We start from the raw sequence: 16,487 nt of genomic DNA, 5'->3' as shown, positions 1-16,487 counted from the left end.
TATCCCCAGCCCTAAAAAGAACATGTTTTAGTAATGGGTTATTTAAGAAGTTTAACATTAAAGTGTTCAAATTTTTAGGCATGGATTTGCTAGTAAAGTATTTGGATAGTACTGAATAGCTATATGGATTTTCTAATATTAAATTATTGGGTGACACTTAATAAATCTTGCCAATAAGAAATCAAGTAAAAAAGGTGTAAGAGTACACAGATATTCAGGTTTCTAATATAGCAATAATTTAAAAATAAATTTCACACATTAAAAAGGTTTGATTAAAGATGAGTGCTTATTTGCATAAACTTTTTTTTTAGTGGTTTACAAATTTAAATAGTAACTGAAAACATTAAATGACAGTGGAAGTAAAAGTCTAGGCCTTAACTCAGTCCTTAACATGTAACTTTGGACTAATCCTCTTTTCATAACTCTAAGAGGGTTAGGACAGATCAATTTATTCTGTAATTTAGGAACTCCTACTAATTCCAACACTACACGTAAACTGCATGTATATGTACTTTGAGGGTAAACTAAACTAGAAGTTTTGATGGGTTCTTACAGGTAATCTTAATGAGAATCTTAGCTTGTACTGTGTGGGAGTAATCACTTTTAAATTATCCCAATTCTGGTATTTGGTGTTTTGTGGTGTGTAGAAAGTACAATGGCCCCCAACGCTATCTGGCAAATGTGCACACAGAGGACAGGACCTGCCACTCTAACAGACAATTCCTCTTGGAATGGACCAGAATGCACCAAATGGGAAAGGACTTTGCAACTGTAATAAGTGTACCTATTTAGTTTGAAGCTTAATCAAAGGGAACTTACCCTGGGGTATGAGGGACCTGACCTCACCAAGCCAGCCCTTTAAAAGAGGGCACGGGCCTCCCCTGAGATCCCAAAGTTTCCTGGTAGTCTTGAAGAAGCAAGCAGCCAGGAAAGGATTGTGTTGCACAAGTGCAGAGAAGAGCAAGAGCCCCCACTTCAGATGAAACTGTAGCCTTGTAAGGCCCTGAGTAGAGGATCTAGTCAAACTTTAACTAGATTCCTGACTCAAACTGTGAAACAACAAACACACACCATGTTCTAGGGCAACAAATGTGAGGGAGGTAAGTAGTTATTAGTCTTAAAAGACAAAACCTCATTTATTTCTAACTTTGTTGAAGCTGAACACAGAATTGGTAAAGAGTGTTCTGTAAGTTATACTGATGTTACAACAAACACACCTTCACCCTATGAAGTGTAGTCAAGGTAAACCTAACTAGACCCTACCAGGTACATTTTAATGTTGTGTAGATAGTTCCAAATATAGAAATGCTCTAGGTTTGGCCTAGCACAATGTGGAAAATACCAGTTCCACCATACCACATGGCTACTGATGCCTTTCAAAATTACAAAATGAAACATAAATGAAATTGAGGCAGGGTTTCTCTGTGTAGTCCTTACTATCTTGAACTCATTCTTTACACCAGGCTGGCCTCCAGAGATCCTCCACCTGCCTCTGCTGGGATGAGCGGCATGCACCACCATGGTCCGCTATGATGAACAGTAGTAAAGTTTATTTTAGACAAGGTCTACTCACACATCTTAACACAGTATTTTTATTTTTGTAGCTTTTGAGAAGGGCTTGGTGTTAAACATGGCAGTTTAAGAACATGAAAAATAATAACAGTTAGCTTATTAGACTTATTACCCTATTTCCCCCTTATCAGATATAATGGTATTTGTTAAAATTCAATCAGTTTCCTAGGTCACTGAAGAATTTAAAAAAAGTTGTGTTATTTGGGACACATTTTAGATATAGAAAAGCACACCTTAGAATTAAAAAAAAAAAACAATGTCCCATAGTGATCATAGTTAGAAACAAGTATTTAGACATTCAGGTAGCCCTTAGAGATGTGAATATTGTTCCCACACATTTTGTTTTAATTCCTGAAGCAGGGTCTCATGACAATATAACCAAGGCTGTATTTGAATGAGGTGACTCTCCTGCCTCACCTTTCTGAGAGCTAGGATCACAGGCATAGGACACCATGCTGAGCTACCTGCCAGAATTCTATATATATAGGTACCTATTACAAGCTCACTGATTACCGCTTAATTAAAAAATAGTAATTATATAAGGGAGTATACGCTCACCTTCCCAGAATTCACACTTTTTGCAAAAAATAGGCCTTGTATGCAATTTATCATTTGGAGCCACATATTGGCTACGACAGTATTTAAAATATAGCTCAAGCTGTTTCTTAATTCTATTGACTTGGGAAAGTGAAGGAAGGTCAAAATCTTGGTGTCATCCGGGAGAAGGTGCAAGTGTAGATGGTGTCAACTGAACAAATTCTGTGGACGGCAATACTAACAAGCCCAGAACGAAGTTACAGCTTTTATGACGTCTTATGCTGGTTCTAGAAAAAGGCTTAAGACAGACAAGCTAAAAGAAGCCACTGAGGTATGCTCTAACTTAATATTAGATAGAAAAAGAAATCCACACATCACACACACACCCCATGTAAAACATTGCTTTAAGTTTTAATGTTTATTTCCCCAAGACAGCCTAGCCTGTACTCTACTTGGATAAATTTTACAAGCTAGTTTTCTGCTGCTTCTAGTTTTAAACTTTAACCATGTTTTTGATGACAAGGAATGCTGCAAAAATACTCTAGTTCAACAAAGAGTTATGATCACAAAATAATTTTTATCCATTCTACAGTGTTTCAGAATTACCAGTTGATTTTTAAACACAAAGTAGATATAGATGCTAATGGTGGCTAACCTGGTATGTTTCTTATAGCAAACTGTTGTTCATGCAACACTTGTGCTCAAAGGGGAAGGCACAGGAGTTCCTACAATGAGCCACCTTATAAAGAGTTCCTTTTGTACAAATTAATTTATGACATATTTAATTTAGTGTGCGTAACCTCACAACTGAGGTATTATTCCAATTTATAAAAACCACTTGCATAACTTTTATGCAAGTTTTAAAAATACAAAGTTTTCTCCCTAAAGTGGCTCAAAATAGATTGTTCATGGCTGCCTACGTCTAAGATAAAAAGATTCTAAAACAATTCAACAGATTAGGCATATTATTGAAGGTGTTCAAACCATTACTTGATTTGTACATCTACTCAAACCCCTTCATCGGTCTTTATTCAGCAGTACATATGCACCAAATTCCATTTCAGAAGCTTCCATATCATTTTCATAGAAAACAAAGTCTGAAAACAAGTTAACATTTCAACACAGCACGGTATTCTATCACAACTGAAACTTCTCTTCTTTACAGGACTCAACAAAATCTAAAAATGAACTATGCTGTAGATTTACCTCATGCAAAGATCTTTATGTTATCTCTGAAAATGAAAAGAATGGCTTTTAAAGCACATTTTATACTATTATGGCAACTTGTGTACTGCAACACAGTCTACTGTGAGGGAAATTTATGATTTTTTTTCATGCAAAAATCTACACAAATTAGTTTTGATGATATGGAAAGCTTTTCATAGCATCAAACACTCATCTGGTGCAAATGCACAGGGAAACCTTCCTGAAGTTTTCTGACTTGAGAAGCAACTAAAAAAGCCATACTAGGTAAATAAAAACTAAATTAAAAAAAGGGGGAGAGGGGGAAGGTAGAGGGAGAATAGAAAACACAGGCTGCAGAGTAAACCAATGTCTGCTGCTAAACCGGTCTTTGTTTTCATGTCCAGTGTACATTAACACTTGTGATCTCACTTTGATGATCTACTTACTAGGTTTGTTATCAGCCCCCTGAAGGCGAATCAAGCTTGCATGCGTCCACATACAGCACCACAACCACACTCTACACAGTCACTCCAGGACTAGGAGTCCACGGCATGCGTGAAGAGCCCTAGATTGGAAAGATGAACCTGGCTCTCTACCACGGAGCCAGACACTCACTCACCACTGTCCACTCACACCGCTTCTCAGCAAGCCTGGGCTCATTTCCCTTGACTTCCATGGGCATCGCTTTCATGCTTACAAGGCTTGATGACGACAGCACTTCACTTCCCTCCATTGACAGAGGGAGTCAATGCTCCTTCTCAGGCACCAATGCCTGTGACCTGCAGCCCTTTCCTCTCAACCTAAATAAGCATTCATGTCAACTTTTCCTTACACTGCCACTCATTCTCACTCGCACCCACTCGCCACCTTGACCTCATTTGGGCATAGTCTGCGATTCCAAATGAAATCTTCACATTTTCTCTCCCGATTTAATGCAGCAGCAGATCCCATGAGCCAAGCTTGATGGATCAAACCTTTTTATATATATGTGTATATATATATATATGTCTCAGTGCTGCATTGTACCTAGCTTCCACAATATCTTTCTAAAACTGGAACCCCTCAGTTGGTACATTGGCAGATGAATTGAAACCAAATGTTCCACCTTGAACTGCCTCTGGAACAAGGCTAGGATCTTCATCAATCTGAAGGAAAAGACAAAAAAAATAATGTGATGATTAGCTTTAAGGTATATAAAAACTGAAGAAATCAGAATATACACGATAGAAACCTTACAGAATAGTACAATGGAAATGACCTCAGATTCCAAACTGAGAGGGTAAATGGTGGTACTTACTATAATTTCTCTCATACTTAGGAAAGCAAAGGTACTGGCATTAAATTAAAAAAATGAAAAGTTTCAGGCATGGTTGCAGTCTGTGACCTTAGCACTTGGAAGAGAAGGCAGAAGGATTACTGTATACTTTCTGCTTCATCTACATAGTGAGTTCTAGGACAACCAGTACCACAAAGTAAGAAAGACCCATGGCTCAAAAACCAGAATCAAAAACCTCAAACAAACAAACCTACATTAGCAGAAAGTAAATGTTCTAATTATAGTTTTGGAATGTACAAGCTATGTTATTCCTAATTACAAATTGAGACTTCCAAACTTTCAATTTTAAGACACAATTAGCTGGGTGGCAGTGCATGCCTTCAATCCCAGAACTTGGAAGGCAGAGGTAGGTGGATCTCTGAGAGGCCAGCCTGGTCTACACAAAGAGAACCTGCCTACAAACAAACAAACAAACAAAAAACCAAAAAACATGATTAGAGCTATTTATCCTTAAGGAATATGCTTTGTCTGGATTTTTTTTCTGATGTATTTAACTTCATATTTAAATGGGATTTAGTGTGGGCATTTCTCTTTCTATTTCTCTATTTGTTTAGATTATCATGTGGGTACTGGGTCCGCTCTAAGAGTAAGTGCTCTTAACTGCTGAGTGAACTCTCCAGCCTGTCTTCCTATACTTGTATATTTATTTATTTGTTTATTGTGTGTATGTGTGTGGGGGGGTATTTGCCAAATGGTACACATGTGGAGGTCAGAGTACAACTGTAAGAGTTAGTGCTTTCCTTCCGTTATGTAGGCTGATTCAGGGACTGAATTCAGACTGTCAGTCCTTCCCCTATGAGCCACCTTGCTTGTCCTAGTGAGGACATTTCTAGTGGCTTATGGTTTTCTTTCTCTAATATGTTACTCTTTTTGGTAATGTGAAATGTGGTATGAAACTTAGTTCTTGTTTAAAAAAAAAAACTAAACTAAAACACCCCACCTTATGTTATATGCCTGGGTATTTAGCCTGAATGTATATTTGTGAACCACATGTGTGCTTAGCATGGAGTCCAGAACTGATGTAGGTGGGTTTCTGTTTTGTGTTGATTTCACTTGTTAATTAATAAAGAAAACTGCTTGGCCTGATAGGTCAGAACATAGGTAGGCGGAGTAGACAGAACAGAATGCTGGGAAGAGGGCAGTGAGACAGATGCCTCAGGCAGACGCCATGACTCTCCTCTCCGAGATGGATGCAGGCTAGAATCTTCCCGGTAAGCCACCACCTTGTGATGTTACACAGATTACTAAATATGGGTTAATCAAGATGTGAGAGTTAGCCAGTTAAGAGGCTAGAGCTAATGGGCCAGGCAGTGTTTAAAAGAATACAATTTGTGTGTTGTTATTTTGGGGCATAAGCTAGCCAGGTGGCAGGGAGCTGGGCGGGATGAAAAGCAGGCCTGCTCGACTCATCACTACACAGAACCAAGTGTCAGGTGCCCTGAAACTGGAGTTACAGATGGTTGAGTCACTAAGTGGGAGCTGGGAGTTGAACCTGGGTCCTCTGCACGAGGAACTAGTGCTCTTAACCCCCTGAGCCATCTCTCCAGCCCCAAAATTTATTTCTTGAAAAGTTGGGAAAAAAATTCACGTACAGTGTAGTGAGTGGTACACGTCTTATAGCCTGAGCACTTGGAAGGCTAAGTAGGGAGACTGCATATAGTTCAAGGACAGCCAGGCACATATAGTAAAACATTTTCTAACAAAACCCAAACAAACAACTCTTTAATTTTAACTACTATTTAGTGGAACTCTAAATTTTTGTGTGCTGCTCCATATATTGCACCTTATATTTTGAGAATTTATTATGTTCATCTTGTCTCTTTACCTTATTTGCTTTTATCCAGCACTAAAAAAGTGACATTTGAAAATACAGAATAATTAAGTCACAAAGGGTGGTTATACTATTATTAGTAGTTTTGTTTGACTGGTTTTTTTTTTTTTTAAATTTCTTACTTTTCCCCAAAAACAAGGTTTCTCTATAGTTTTAGCGTCTGTCCTGGAACTAGCTCTTGTAGACCAGGCAGGCTTCAAACTCAGAGATCTGCCTGCATCTGCCTTTTGAGTGTTGGGATTAAATGCATGTGCCACCACTGCCCAGCTGCTTGCTTATTTTTTGATTTTTATTTTTTCTTTTCTTTTCTTTTTTTTGAGGCAGGTCTCATGTAGCCCTGGAAGACCTTGAATTCACTACGAAGCCAAAGACAGTCTCCAACTCCTGGTCCTTCTCCTGCATTAGCTTTGTAAACAGTGGGTTAGAGTTGAGCACCATCACACTTAGTACCACTGTTTTGTTTTGTTTACAGACATATTGCCAATTTAAAAGTATGAGAACTTAGTTGGGCAGTGGTGGCACGTGCACTTGCCCATGGGAGGCAGAGGTATGCTGATCTTTGTGAGTTCAAGGCCAGTCTTGTTTACAGAGCAAGTTCTAGGACAACCAGGGCTATAGAGAAACTAAAAAGAAAAACAACAACAAAACAGCAACAATAGTATGAGTACTAGAAATGAGCTTATCCGGTATAACAAAATTTCTTATCTTTCTGTTATTGAGTTAGTATCTTAAAAGGATTTAAAAAATACCAAAATTTGTTTTAAAAAAAGTGACATTACTGTCACATCTATGTTAGCTGTATTGCATAAAATTATACACATGTATATATTCTAGTTTTCTGTATTCTTTCACCCACACTTGCTTAGCACAGGAAACTATAAATACATTATGTATAAGTACATCGTCTGAAGAGAAGAACTGGTCAATGATCTCATAGGCCAATTTGTAGATGTCTTCATTTTCATGATTCTGAAGTTGTTCAATTTTCTCCAGTCCTGTAAGAAATTTATGAAGTGAACAATGGTAATTAATGTGTAGAAGTTCCAGTAACTTTGAAACACATAATGCAATCTTCATACTCTAAAATTCCTGGGTTATGTCTTTGGCGTCTACTAACTAAGATTTCATAAAGAATACATTTACTTTAAAAAGACTAACAATCTGAGCAACAGCATGCAAATGTGTAAATAATGTAGCAAATAAGTAAATTATAGCCCCAGTGTTCACAAAAATAGTGTAAAATTATTTTTGATTATTTAACATAGATAAGCACATTCTCCCCTTTCTAGCATCTGCCCAGCCTTTTCTGAGTTAATATGTATGAAAAAGAAACTGAAGATTCTGGCAATAAATACAATTATTCTATGATACTCACTGAAAGCAATCTGGTCAACCAGAGTATCTCAGGGGAAGGAGAACTGACCCTTAGAATGCTCATTAGATCTTCTGTTTTACAGAAGTCATTCTAGGACTGCTGCAATGAAGGGCAGTTACTCTCCCCCATGGAGTACTCCTCTACCCACTCTCTGGATAGACGATGTTATAGTGGGAGTGTGCCACAACTCACTCTCCTCTTGGTGCTTCTTCCATTACAACTTTAGTTATTATATATAGACTAAGGACTTATAATTTGTTAGCTTCACTACTTAGATTTCTTTAAAGTAAAATTCAAATGCCTGCGTACTTCCACAGGGACATTTCAGAGACTTCTGAAACTCCAACTATCTGGAAAACCATCATCACTTGCCTCCATCATTTAAACTTTTCACCCGCAATTCTTTCTCAACAATCAACGAGATCTTGGGATCTAAGAAAGCTTGTATCCCTTCCCCTCAGTCTAATCTGAGCACCTCCCATAATCATCCTGGAGTCCTGGTGTCCTCCCGTTGTCTACACTATCACTGCCTTCACTGCTGTGGTCTGTCTACTATGTACTTTGCTACCTGCTTTCTCTGCCTCCTGTCTCCAAAGGCCCCATGTACCAGACATCCATCTGAACATACCCACTTAGATAAATGTACCAAGGGCCTGTCATTCTTTATGGAAAAGCCCACTGAAATTTGTAAAACACAGACTCCGTACCAACAGTAGGGCAAGTAATGCTCAAAAAATTTAAATTAAAAAATACAAGCTTATTTTACTCATTACAATGTCTATCTGGTAAAAAAAAATCAAGTGGTAAAAGAATTTTCTTATCAGTTTTACTGATTAGTTTTCTAACCTATTCCCTTTGTCCTCTTCCCACTTTGATGGTTACTACACTATTTTTCTATTCTGTCATGCTAGCAATTTTAATATGCCTATATCTTATTGCATTAATGATAGTATTAAATATCTGTTTCTGTTGTTTCTTCTATACTATGTTTTACAGGGGTGGGAAAACACATACTGATGGAGGAGAGTCATCTGTCTATGTGTTACTTTCATTGGTTAATAAAGAAACTGCCTTGGCCCTTTAATAGGACAGAAAATTAGGTAGGAGGAGTAGATAGAACAGAATTCTGGGAGAGATAAGGCAGACACTTCAGGCAGTCGCCATAGTCAGTCGCCATGCTTCTCCTCTACAAGACAGAAGCAGGTTTAAGATCTCTCCTGGTAAGACACCACCTCGTGGTGCTACACAGATTACTAAATATGGGTTAAAGGAAGATGTGAGAATTACCCAATAAGATGCTGAAACTAGTGGGTCAGGCAGTTTAAAAGAATATAGTTTCTGTGTAATTATTTCGGGTGTAAAGCTAGCAAGGTGGCGGGACGCAGCCCCACCGCTCCATCAACAACATACTGAGGATAGATAGAACACAGTGCTTTAAGCGTACAAGTAAGCAGTTATAGAACTGTATACCAGTGTCTTGATGCCTATTTTTTATTTTCATTAGTTTACCAGTCTCTAGGCTTCCTACCTACCTATCTATCTACCTACCTACCTACCTATCTATCTATCTATCTATCTATCTATCTATCTATCTATCTATCTATCTATCTATCCATTTATTTAGTGCGTGTGTTTGTTTTTCAAGACAGGGTTTCTCTGCAGAGTTTTGGAACCTGTTCTGGAACTCACTCTGTAGACCAGGCTGGCCTCGAACTTCCAGAGATCCACCTGCCCCTGCCTCCTGAGTGCTGGGAGTAAAGGCGTGTGCTACCACTGCCCAGCTTCACTTAACTTTTATAGGTCCTTCTACTTTTTCATTCACATTCCAACTAGAGCCAGACATTTATTGTATGCTTAATCAGGCTGACATTCACATTTTGTTCCAGTCATAACTGGCACTTCAGTATTTTTGCGTAGATGTTAACTTTAAGAGTTAAAAAGTATTGTGTTGTTCACATTCTAGGTGGCTCTGGTCCAAAGCCAGTTATGGTGACTACCGCCCTACAGAATAAAGAATTTATTGTTTGACAAAGGTCTTGACCTCCCGGGGTCTGGTCCACTGGTTGCTCCTTATGCTTCAACTCAGGCTAGGGTAATTAGCACATTAAATCAGTTCATATTTAAGTCGAAACTACATGCCTTGAGGGGCTGTTTTGTTCACCACTGTCTTCCTACTACCTTAGCAGGGTGCCTTCACTACATGGCAACAATTCAGTTACCTAAGAATATACAGAAGGTTAAACAGGGCTGAATGTATACAGTATGGTATACTTTATTGTTATTCCATTATCTATGACAGAAAAATACAGAAGGGCTATATTATTCAGAAAATAAACGTAGTTACAAAAAAAAAAAAAAAAACAAACCCAGAAACAAAAAACACTAACGTGTATATAACACCTCATAATAAACGTACCACCACACTCCTCTATGAGATTGGCTATGGTTTCCGCCTCATCTTCAGCCATTTTTAATATATTACTTAGTCCATCAAGCACTACTTGCACAACTTGTGCATCTTTTACAGTCAGCAAATTGCAGAAAGGTGGAATAACATTTTGTTGGATAAGGTAGGCCACCTGAAAAATAAGGATACCATGAAATGATAAAATAAAGGTCAGCTTTTTTTTTTTTTTAAACTAAAATAAGGTTGACTCCAAACTCTGAGTATGAAAACATGAACACATCTCTCCCATGTTAGCTAGATTACACTATTAATCAACTAGCTTCTTTTTAATGCGGCAAGTTTATTTTCCTGAAAATTTGTGTGTGTGTGTGTGTGTGTGTGTGTGCGCGCGTGCGCGCAGGAGATGACTAAAATGAAACAGGAAAAACTCAACTCCGTATTATACAATATTCTTTACTATAAAGCTACTTTTACCCAAGATCCTTTGCCTCTTAAAACATTCCTGAATCAGCCAAGAGGAAGACTGACATTTTTTAAAATATAGCATCTGCTGGCCCCACGCCGTGCTGTCTCAGCACTCTGAACAAGATAGGAGGCCATTTTTCACGGCAACAGAGGAAGACACCAGTGCACTAACTTATCACCCCACTCTCCATCCCTTGGGACAGGGTCCTCAGTAAACTTGGACGTCAACATTTCTCACCGAAGCTGGAAGATCCTCCTGCCTCCCCTGTCCACAGTGCTGAAATTATGGGTGTAAGCAGCAATACCTGGCTTTTTACATGGGTACTGGGGGACTGAAATCAGGTCCTCATGCTGTGTAGCAAGTGTTCTTACCCACAAAGCTATCTCCCCAGTCCCATGTTTGCATTTAAATTTGAGTTTTTTAAAAAATGCGCTATCAGCTGCCCCTTGGCTTTTTATCTTTACTACTACGACCACTACTACTACTACTACTACTATTATTATTATTATTATTATATTTGTTTTGAATGAGCTCTGAGATCGTTAGTGGCAGTGTTGCTCCCCATATGTGCACAAGGCTAAGCTCTGCCACTTACTTTAATACCTTTGCCCCTAGTATTCTTCACCCCGCTTCCTAGTCCCAATTACGTGACCGAGTTTAATTTCTCCTTTGTTTTTTTGTTAGTGAATTTGTTTGCAGTTATTCATTTTTAAGGAGAATCTCTAATGTGATTTCTTTCTGTCATATTAATTTTAAAAGTCTTATCTCTCAATACTGTTTTTAAAAAAGTTCGCTCATTGTAGGAGTCTTGATCTTATTCTAGATTAGAAAATTCTTGCGTGGAGTCTAGGAATTTGATTTAGCAGGTAACACTTTGCCTGGTATTCATAAAGGTCTAGGCTCAATGCCTACAACTGTAACCACTAAAAGACCGTGTCCTTCCTAAGAAAAATGAGTAAAGGAAGTTAAGAAGATACTTTTACGTATATATTAAAAAACAGTATCGCAGGACAGTATTTGGAGCTGTATCCATCTCAGCGGCAGAATACAGGCTAAGCACATGGGCTCAATCTTTGGCATGTGTGATGTACATGAACACACAGCCTAAAACCAAATCCAATCTACAAAATATAGTATTCTATTCACTTAAAGATATAATTACCCAGCCGGGCGGTGGTGGCGCACGCCTTTAATCCCAGCACTCGGGAGGCAGAGGCAGGTGGATCTCTGAGTTCGAGGCCAGCCTGGTCTACAAGAGCTAGTTCCAGGACAGGCTCTAGAAACTACAAGGAAACCCTGTCTCGAAAAACCAAAAAAAAAAAAGATATAATTACCCATACTGTTATTTTTACTGGTTTTGAGAAATAAAAGTTCAACTTACTTGGTCTTTCCTCCCACTAATTGTTAAGTTACTTATGGCCCAAGCAGCTTCTTTCTGTGTGCCAAAATCTCCCTAAAAAAACCAAAACAAAACACAGTAAAAAAAGAATACACAGTAAATTTGAAAAGACTTTTTCTAAAATGATTTTCAGTTGTTTATTTCCAAGTTTCTCTGGTATGTTTATACATGTGTAATTTTTATTTACTGGTAAGTCTTGAACCACAATCAATCTATTCTGAAGAAATAAAAATTATTTTCTATGAATTCTCTAGGTTGGGGGATATGACAATATCACTACTCAAAATCAGAGTTAATGAAAGTCTAATGCAATTTCACTAAACAAATACAAACTGAAAACATTTAAAAAGGCACATGTAGTAATCTCATCTTGGAGATTTTACCAGAAGAATAATTTAATAACGTACATTTCCCTACAAATGGCTATAGCGCAGTAATAGACAAAAAGCAGACTCAGTTAACACTCTCAGCAGGTACATAATACAGTAAATTTTCAAAATCAAATAATAACCCAAGCCATTAAAAATCAAGACAACACGCCTGGAAACAATGTTATATTAAGAAAAAATATTCATAAATAAGAGCAACCTAAATTAGAATGGAAACAAGACACAAGGAAATGTAAATATCTATGATGCAGATAAGAGTACAAATGGGTACAATCTTGCAGAGGCAAAAGGGAATTATGAAGAAACATTTTCTTATTTATCCAGTTATGCTAAATATAACCTGAAAAAAACCAGGGTCTCCATAGCTAGCACAGGCTAGCCTCAAACTCCATACTGGACTGTGTCTGCCTTTAGAGTATCACGGTGACGCTACCACAACTCACAAGCTATTCTTTAAAAATGCCACTAATTTTAACAGTGAAATTCAGAAACAGCTTAAATGTCATCAATAAAGGTTGATTAAGTATCAATCAATAGGCTAGGTGAATGGACTAAGAAACAAAATCTCTCATTCTGTTGTCTACAAAAAACTTCGCTCTAAAGATAGGTACCACCCTAGAAACAAAGGATGGAAAAAGTATTGCAAACAAAGGGAGTTAGGAAGCAAACAGGTGCTGCCATTCTAATCTCTGACAAAATAGATCTCAGATTGAAACTAATCAGAAGAGACAAAGAGGGCACTTTCACTGCAATCAAGGGAACAACTAACCAACATGACATTACTTTCCAAAACATACGTGTGCCACAGAAAGCACACTACCGAAATTAAAGAAACAGATTAAAATCAACCCAATAATACTACTAAGTATTTTCTAGTACTATAGATTTCTCCTACTTTCTCCAATAGATATGACATCTGGATGAATGAAGTGTCTCTATACATTATCTACAAACTATCCACTCAAACACCACGGGATACACATTTTACTCAGCAGCCACAGAAGCTCCCCTAAAATAGACTGTACCCACAGACACAAAGCAAGTCTGAGCATTATAAAATAAAACAGAATCTAAAGCAAATAAATCTCTATTAAGTGCATAAATGCATGGGGATTGAACAATTCATCATTGAATGACTGAAGAAGTTCAGTTCCTAGCAACCACATTGTGGCTCACAACCATCTGTAATGAGATCTAGTGCTCTCTTCCGGCCTGCAGGCATATATGTGGGCAGAATACTGTATACATAATAAATAATAAATCTTAAAAACAAAATCAAATAAATCCAGAACCAGCCAGAAATATAGTGGTATATGTCTTTAGTTCCAGCACTCAGGAGGCAGAGGCAGGCAGATCTCAGTGAGTTTGAGGCCAGCCTGATCTACATCAGTGAGTTCCAGGACAGCTAGAGCTACAAAGTGAGCCCCTGTCTCAAAAAGACCAAAACAAACAAACAAAAATACTCAGAACATTCTTCACATAAATAGGAAAGAAAATCCTAAAATTCATATGGATCCATAATGAATCCCAGACAGCCAAAGAAAACCAGAGCAAAAAGAACAATAGCTGACAGATTGCTATTCCAGACTTCAAGATACATTACAGAGATACAGGAAGAAAAATAATATGGTGCCAGCACAAAAACAGACACGTAAATCAATGGAATCAAAGAGAAGACCCACATAAGAGCACACACAGTTATAGGCATCTGACAATGGTGCTAGAAAACTAGGTGTCTACATGCAGCAGAATGTAATAGACCCCTTATCTATCACCCTGCATAAAAACTAATTCCAAGTAGATCAAAGACTTCAATTTGCAATCTGAAATGCTAAAACTACTAGAAGAAAATACAGACAGTACCCTACAAGGTTTAGGTGTGGAAAAGGAATTTCTGGACAGGATTCCATTTGCTCAGGAATTCAAGCCAACAACTGACAAATGGGACCTAACAAAATTAAAAAGCTTCTATATAGCAGAGGAAACAAGAAACCTACTATGCCAGCAATATATCTGACAGAGGATTAATATCAAGAATAAGCAAAGAACTAAAACAAAAACCTCAAATAAACAAAAACCTAGCAAGCAAACAAAAAACAACTAAGTCTAGAAAAAAAAATGTCCCAATTAAGAACAGGTAGGGATCTGAACAGAGTTCACAATAGAAGAAATGAAGATGACTAAGAAATACCTCAAAATATATTCACTATCTTTAGCGATTAGGGAAATGTAAGTTAAAGTAACTTTTAAGATTTCATTTCAGGCCAGGAGGTGGTGGCACAGGCCTTTAATCTCAGCACTTGGGAGGCAGAGGCAGGTGGATCTCAATGAGTTCGAGGCCAGCCTGGTCTACAAAGCGAGTTCGAAAAACCAAAAAAGATTCCATCTCATCCCCGTCAGAATGGTTAAGAACAACAGAACAACTGAAGCGGACTGGGAAAAGGAGCCCGCATTCACTGACAGAAATGCAAACTGGGGCAGTCACTCTGGAAACAATACAGACAACCCTCACAAAGCTAGAGATAAATCTAGCATAATTCTCAGCTATAACACTTGTCATCATAAGCCCAAAAGACTTGACATCCTCCTCCACAGATACTTGCTCACCTGTTCACTGATGCCCTATACACAATAAATAGAAACAACCTAAATGTACTTCAACAGACGAATGGATAATGAAATGTGGTATACATACATTATGGAATTCTATGCAGCTGTAAAGAAAAATGAAATCATAAACTTTACAGATAAGTGGATAAAACTAGAAAATATTGTTAAATGAGGTAACCCAGACCCAGAAAGACAAAAGCCGTATGTTCTCTCATCTGCAGTTCCTACTTCCAAATCTTCAGATGTGAGTATACAACATGGAATAACCAGGAAATTATAAAGGCGCTGGGGCGGAGGATGAGAGGAGAGTAACAGGGGAAATGGGAAAACTGGGGAGTAAGGACTTCATTATAGAAGGAGAAGCAATTAGGGAACAAGGACAAATAGCACCAAGGTAGTTTAATAAAGCCTCAAGGAAATCGTATTATTTTAGATTTATTTAAAATTATATAATAAATATATACAGCTATGTATTTAGACTTATCTAAATATACACATACATTTAGAGCTTAATTACAGTTATAGCACATGGGCCAGCAATGCTCACAGAAAGAGCCATAGACTATCTACCAAAACCCCCAGTACCTGGCATGAGAAACCTCTGTCTGAGTTGTTGGTCAGAGGGGTTCAAGAGATTCCTAAACAATAGAGGCTATTGTTGTTACCCTTGGTTGCCTCTCAATGGCTGAAGGTAAGTCACTATTTCTGATGACACTTTACACTTAGGATACAAGACTAGGATTTGTAAGCTGGATCTAACCTGAACGCTTCCTTTCCTGTGGTTTAGCTTCCATAGTACTAGAAAGTATAAAAGCTTCCAAGAGAAGGAAGCAATCAACAGTCCTAACCAGCCATGTGATGCCTATGAACCATAACTAGCATGGTAAGAGCTCCCTAAATGTGCAATAATGGCACTTATATGTTGGCAGTAACCAGCAGCTATCTAATTATACTTAGGGCTGCTAACAGGAGGAAATCATCCTTGAAACTAGAAATCTAGCCAGGTGGTGCACGCCTTTACTCCCAGCACTCAGGAGGCAGAGGCAGGTGGATCTCTGTGAGCTCGAGGCCAGCCTGGTCTACAGAGTGAGTTCCAGGACAGGTAGGGCTGTTACACAGAGAAACCCTGTCTCAAGAAGAGGAGGGGAGGGAAGGGGAGGGGAGGGGAGAAAAGGGAACCTAGCCAACTACCCAGGACTAGTGAGGTCTTGACTCTTAGCAGAGAACTTACTACTGCCACTTTACTAGACTAGCACAATTCTAATTATAATCTAAATTCTATTTTTACACCCACAGAAAACCACAACTGGTCATAACGCAGAGATCAAAAGCAAAGATTAGCTTCAACAGATACATCTACAACACAACCTCTGCACTTAA

The 16,487-nt window shown here is 38.1% G+C and overlaps 1 protein-coding gene across 3 annotated transcripts in view; it reads right to left on the bottom strand.

Moving 5' to 3' along the window:
* Window positions 1-1,578: 1,578 nt before the first annotated feature.
* The window catches only part of Kpna4 (karyopherin subunit alpha 4), a 65,083-nt gene continuing 50,174 nt past the window's right edge, over window positions 1,579-16,487 (bottom strand). For all 3 annotated transcript variants that reach the window (XM_038347197.2, XM_038347199.2, XM_038347198.2), the window contains exons 14-17: window positions 12,091-12,162; window positions 10,253-10,415; window positions 7,362-7,456; window positions 1,579-4,439 (exon numbers count right to left, since the gene is read on the bottom strand). In XM_038347197.2, the coding sequence (XP_038203125.1) occupies window positions 4,341-4,439; window positions 7,362-7,456; window positions 10,253-10,415; window positions 12,091-12,162 (429 nt within the window). In that variant the 3' untranslated portion in view covers window positions 1,579-4,340. The remainder of the gene's footprint in view (window positions 4,440-7,361; window positions 7,457-10,252; window positions 10,416-12,090; window positions 12,163-16,487) is intronic.

Source organism: Arvicola amphibius, chromosome 11 (assembly GCF_903992535.2).
Source record: "Arvicola amphibius chromosome 11, mArvAmp1.2, whole genome shotgun sequence".
Taxonomy (NCBI): domain Eukaryota; kingdom Metazoa; phylum Chordata; class Mammalia; order Rodentia; family Cricetidae; genus Arvicola; species Arvicola amphibius.
This window is presented reverse-complemented; position numbering and strand designations above follow the sequence as displayed.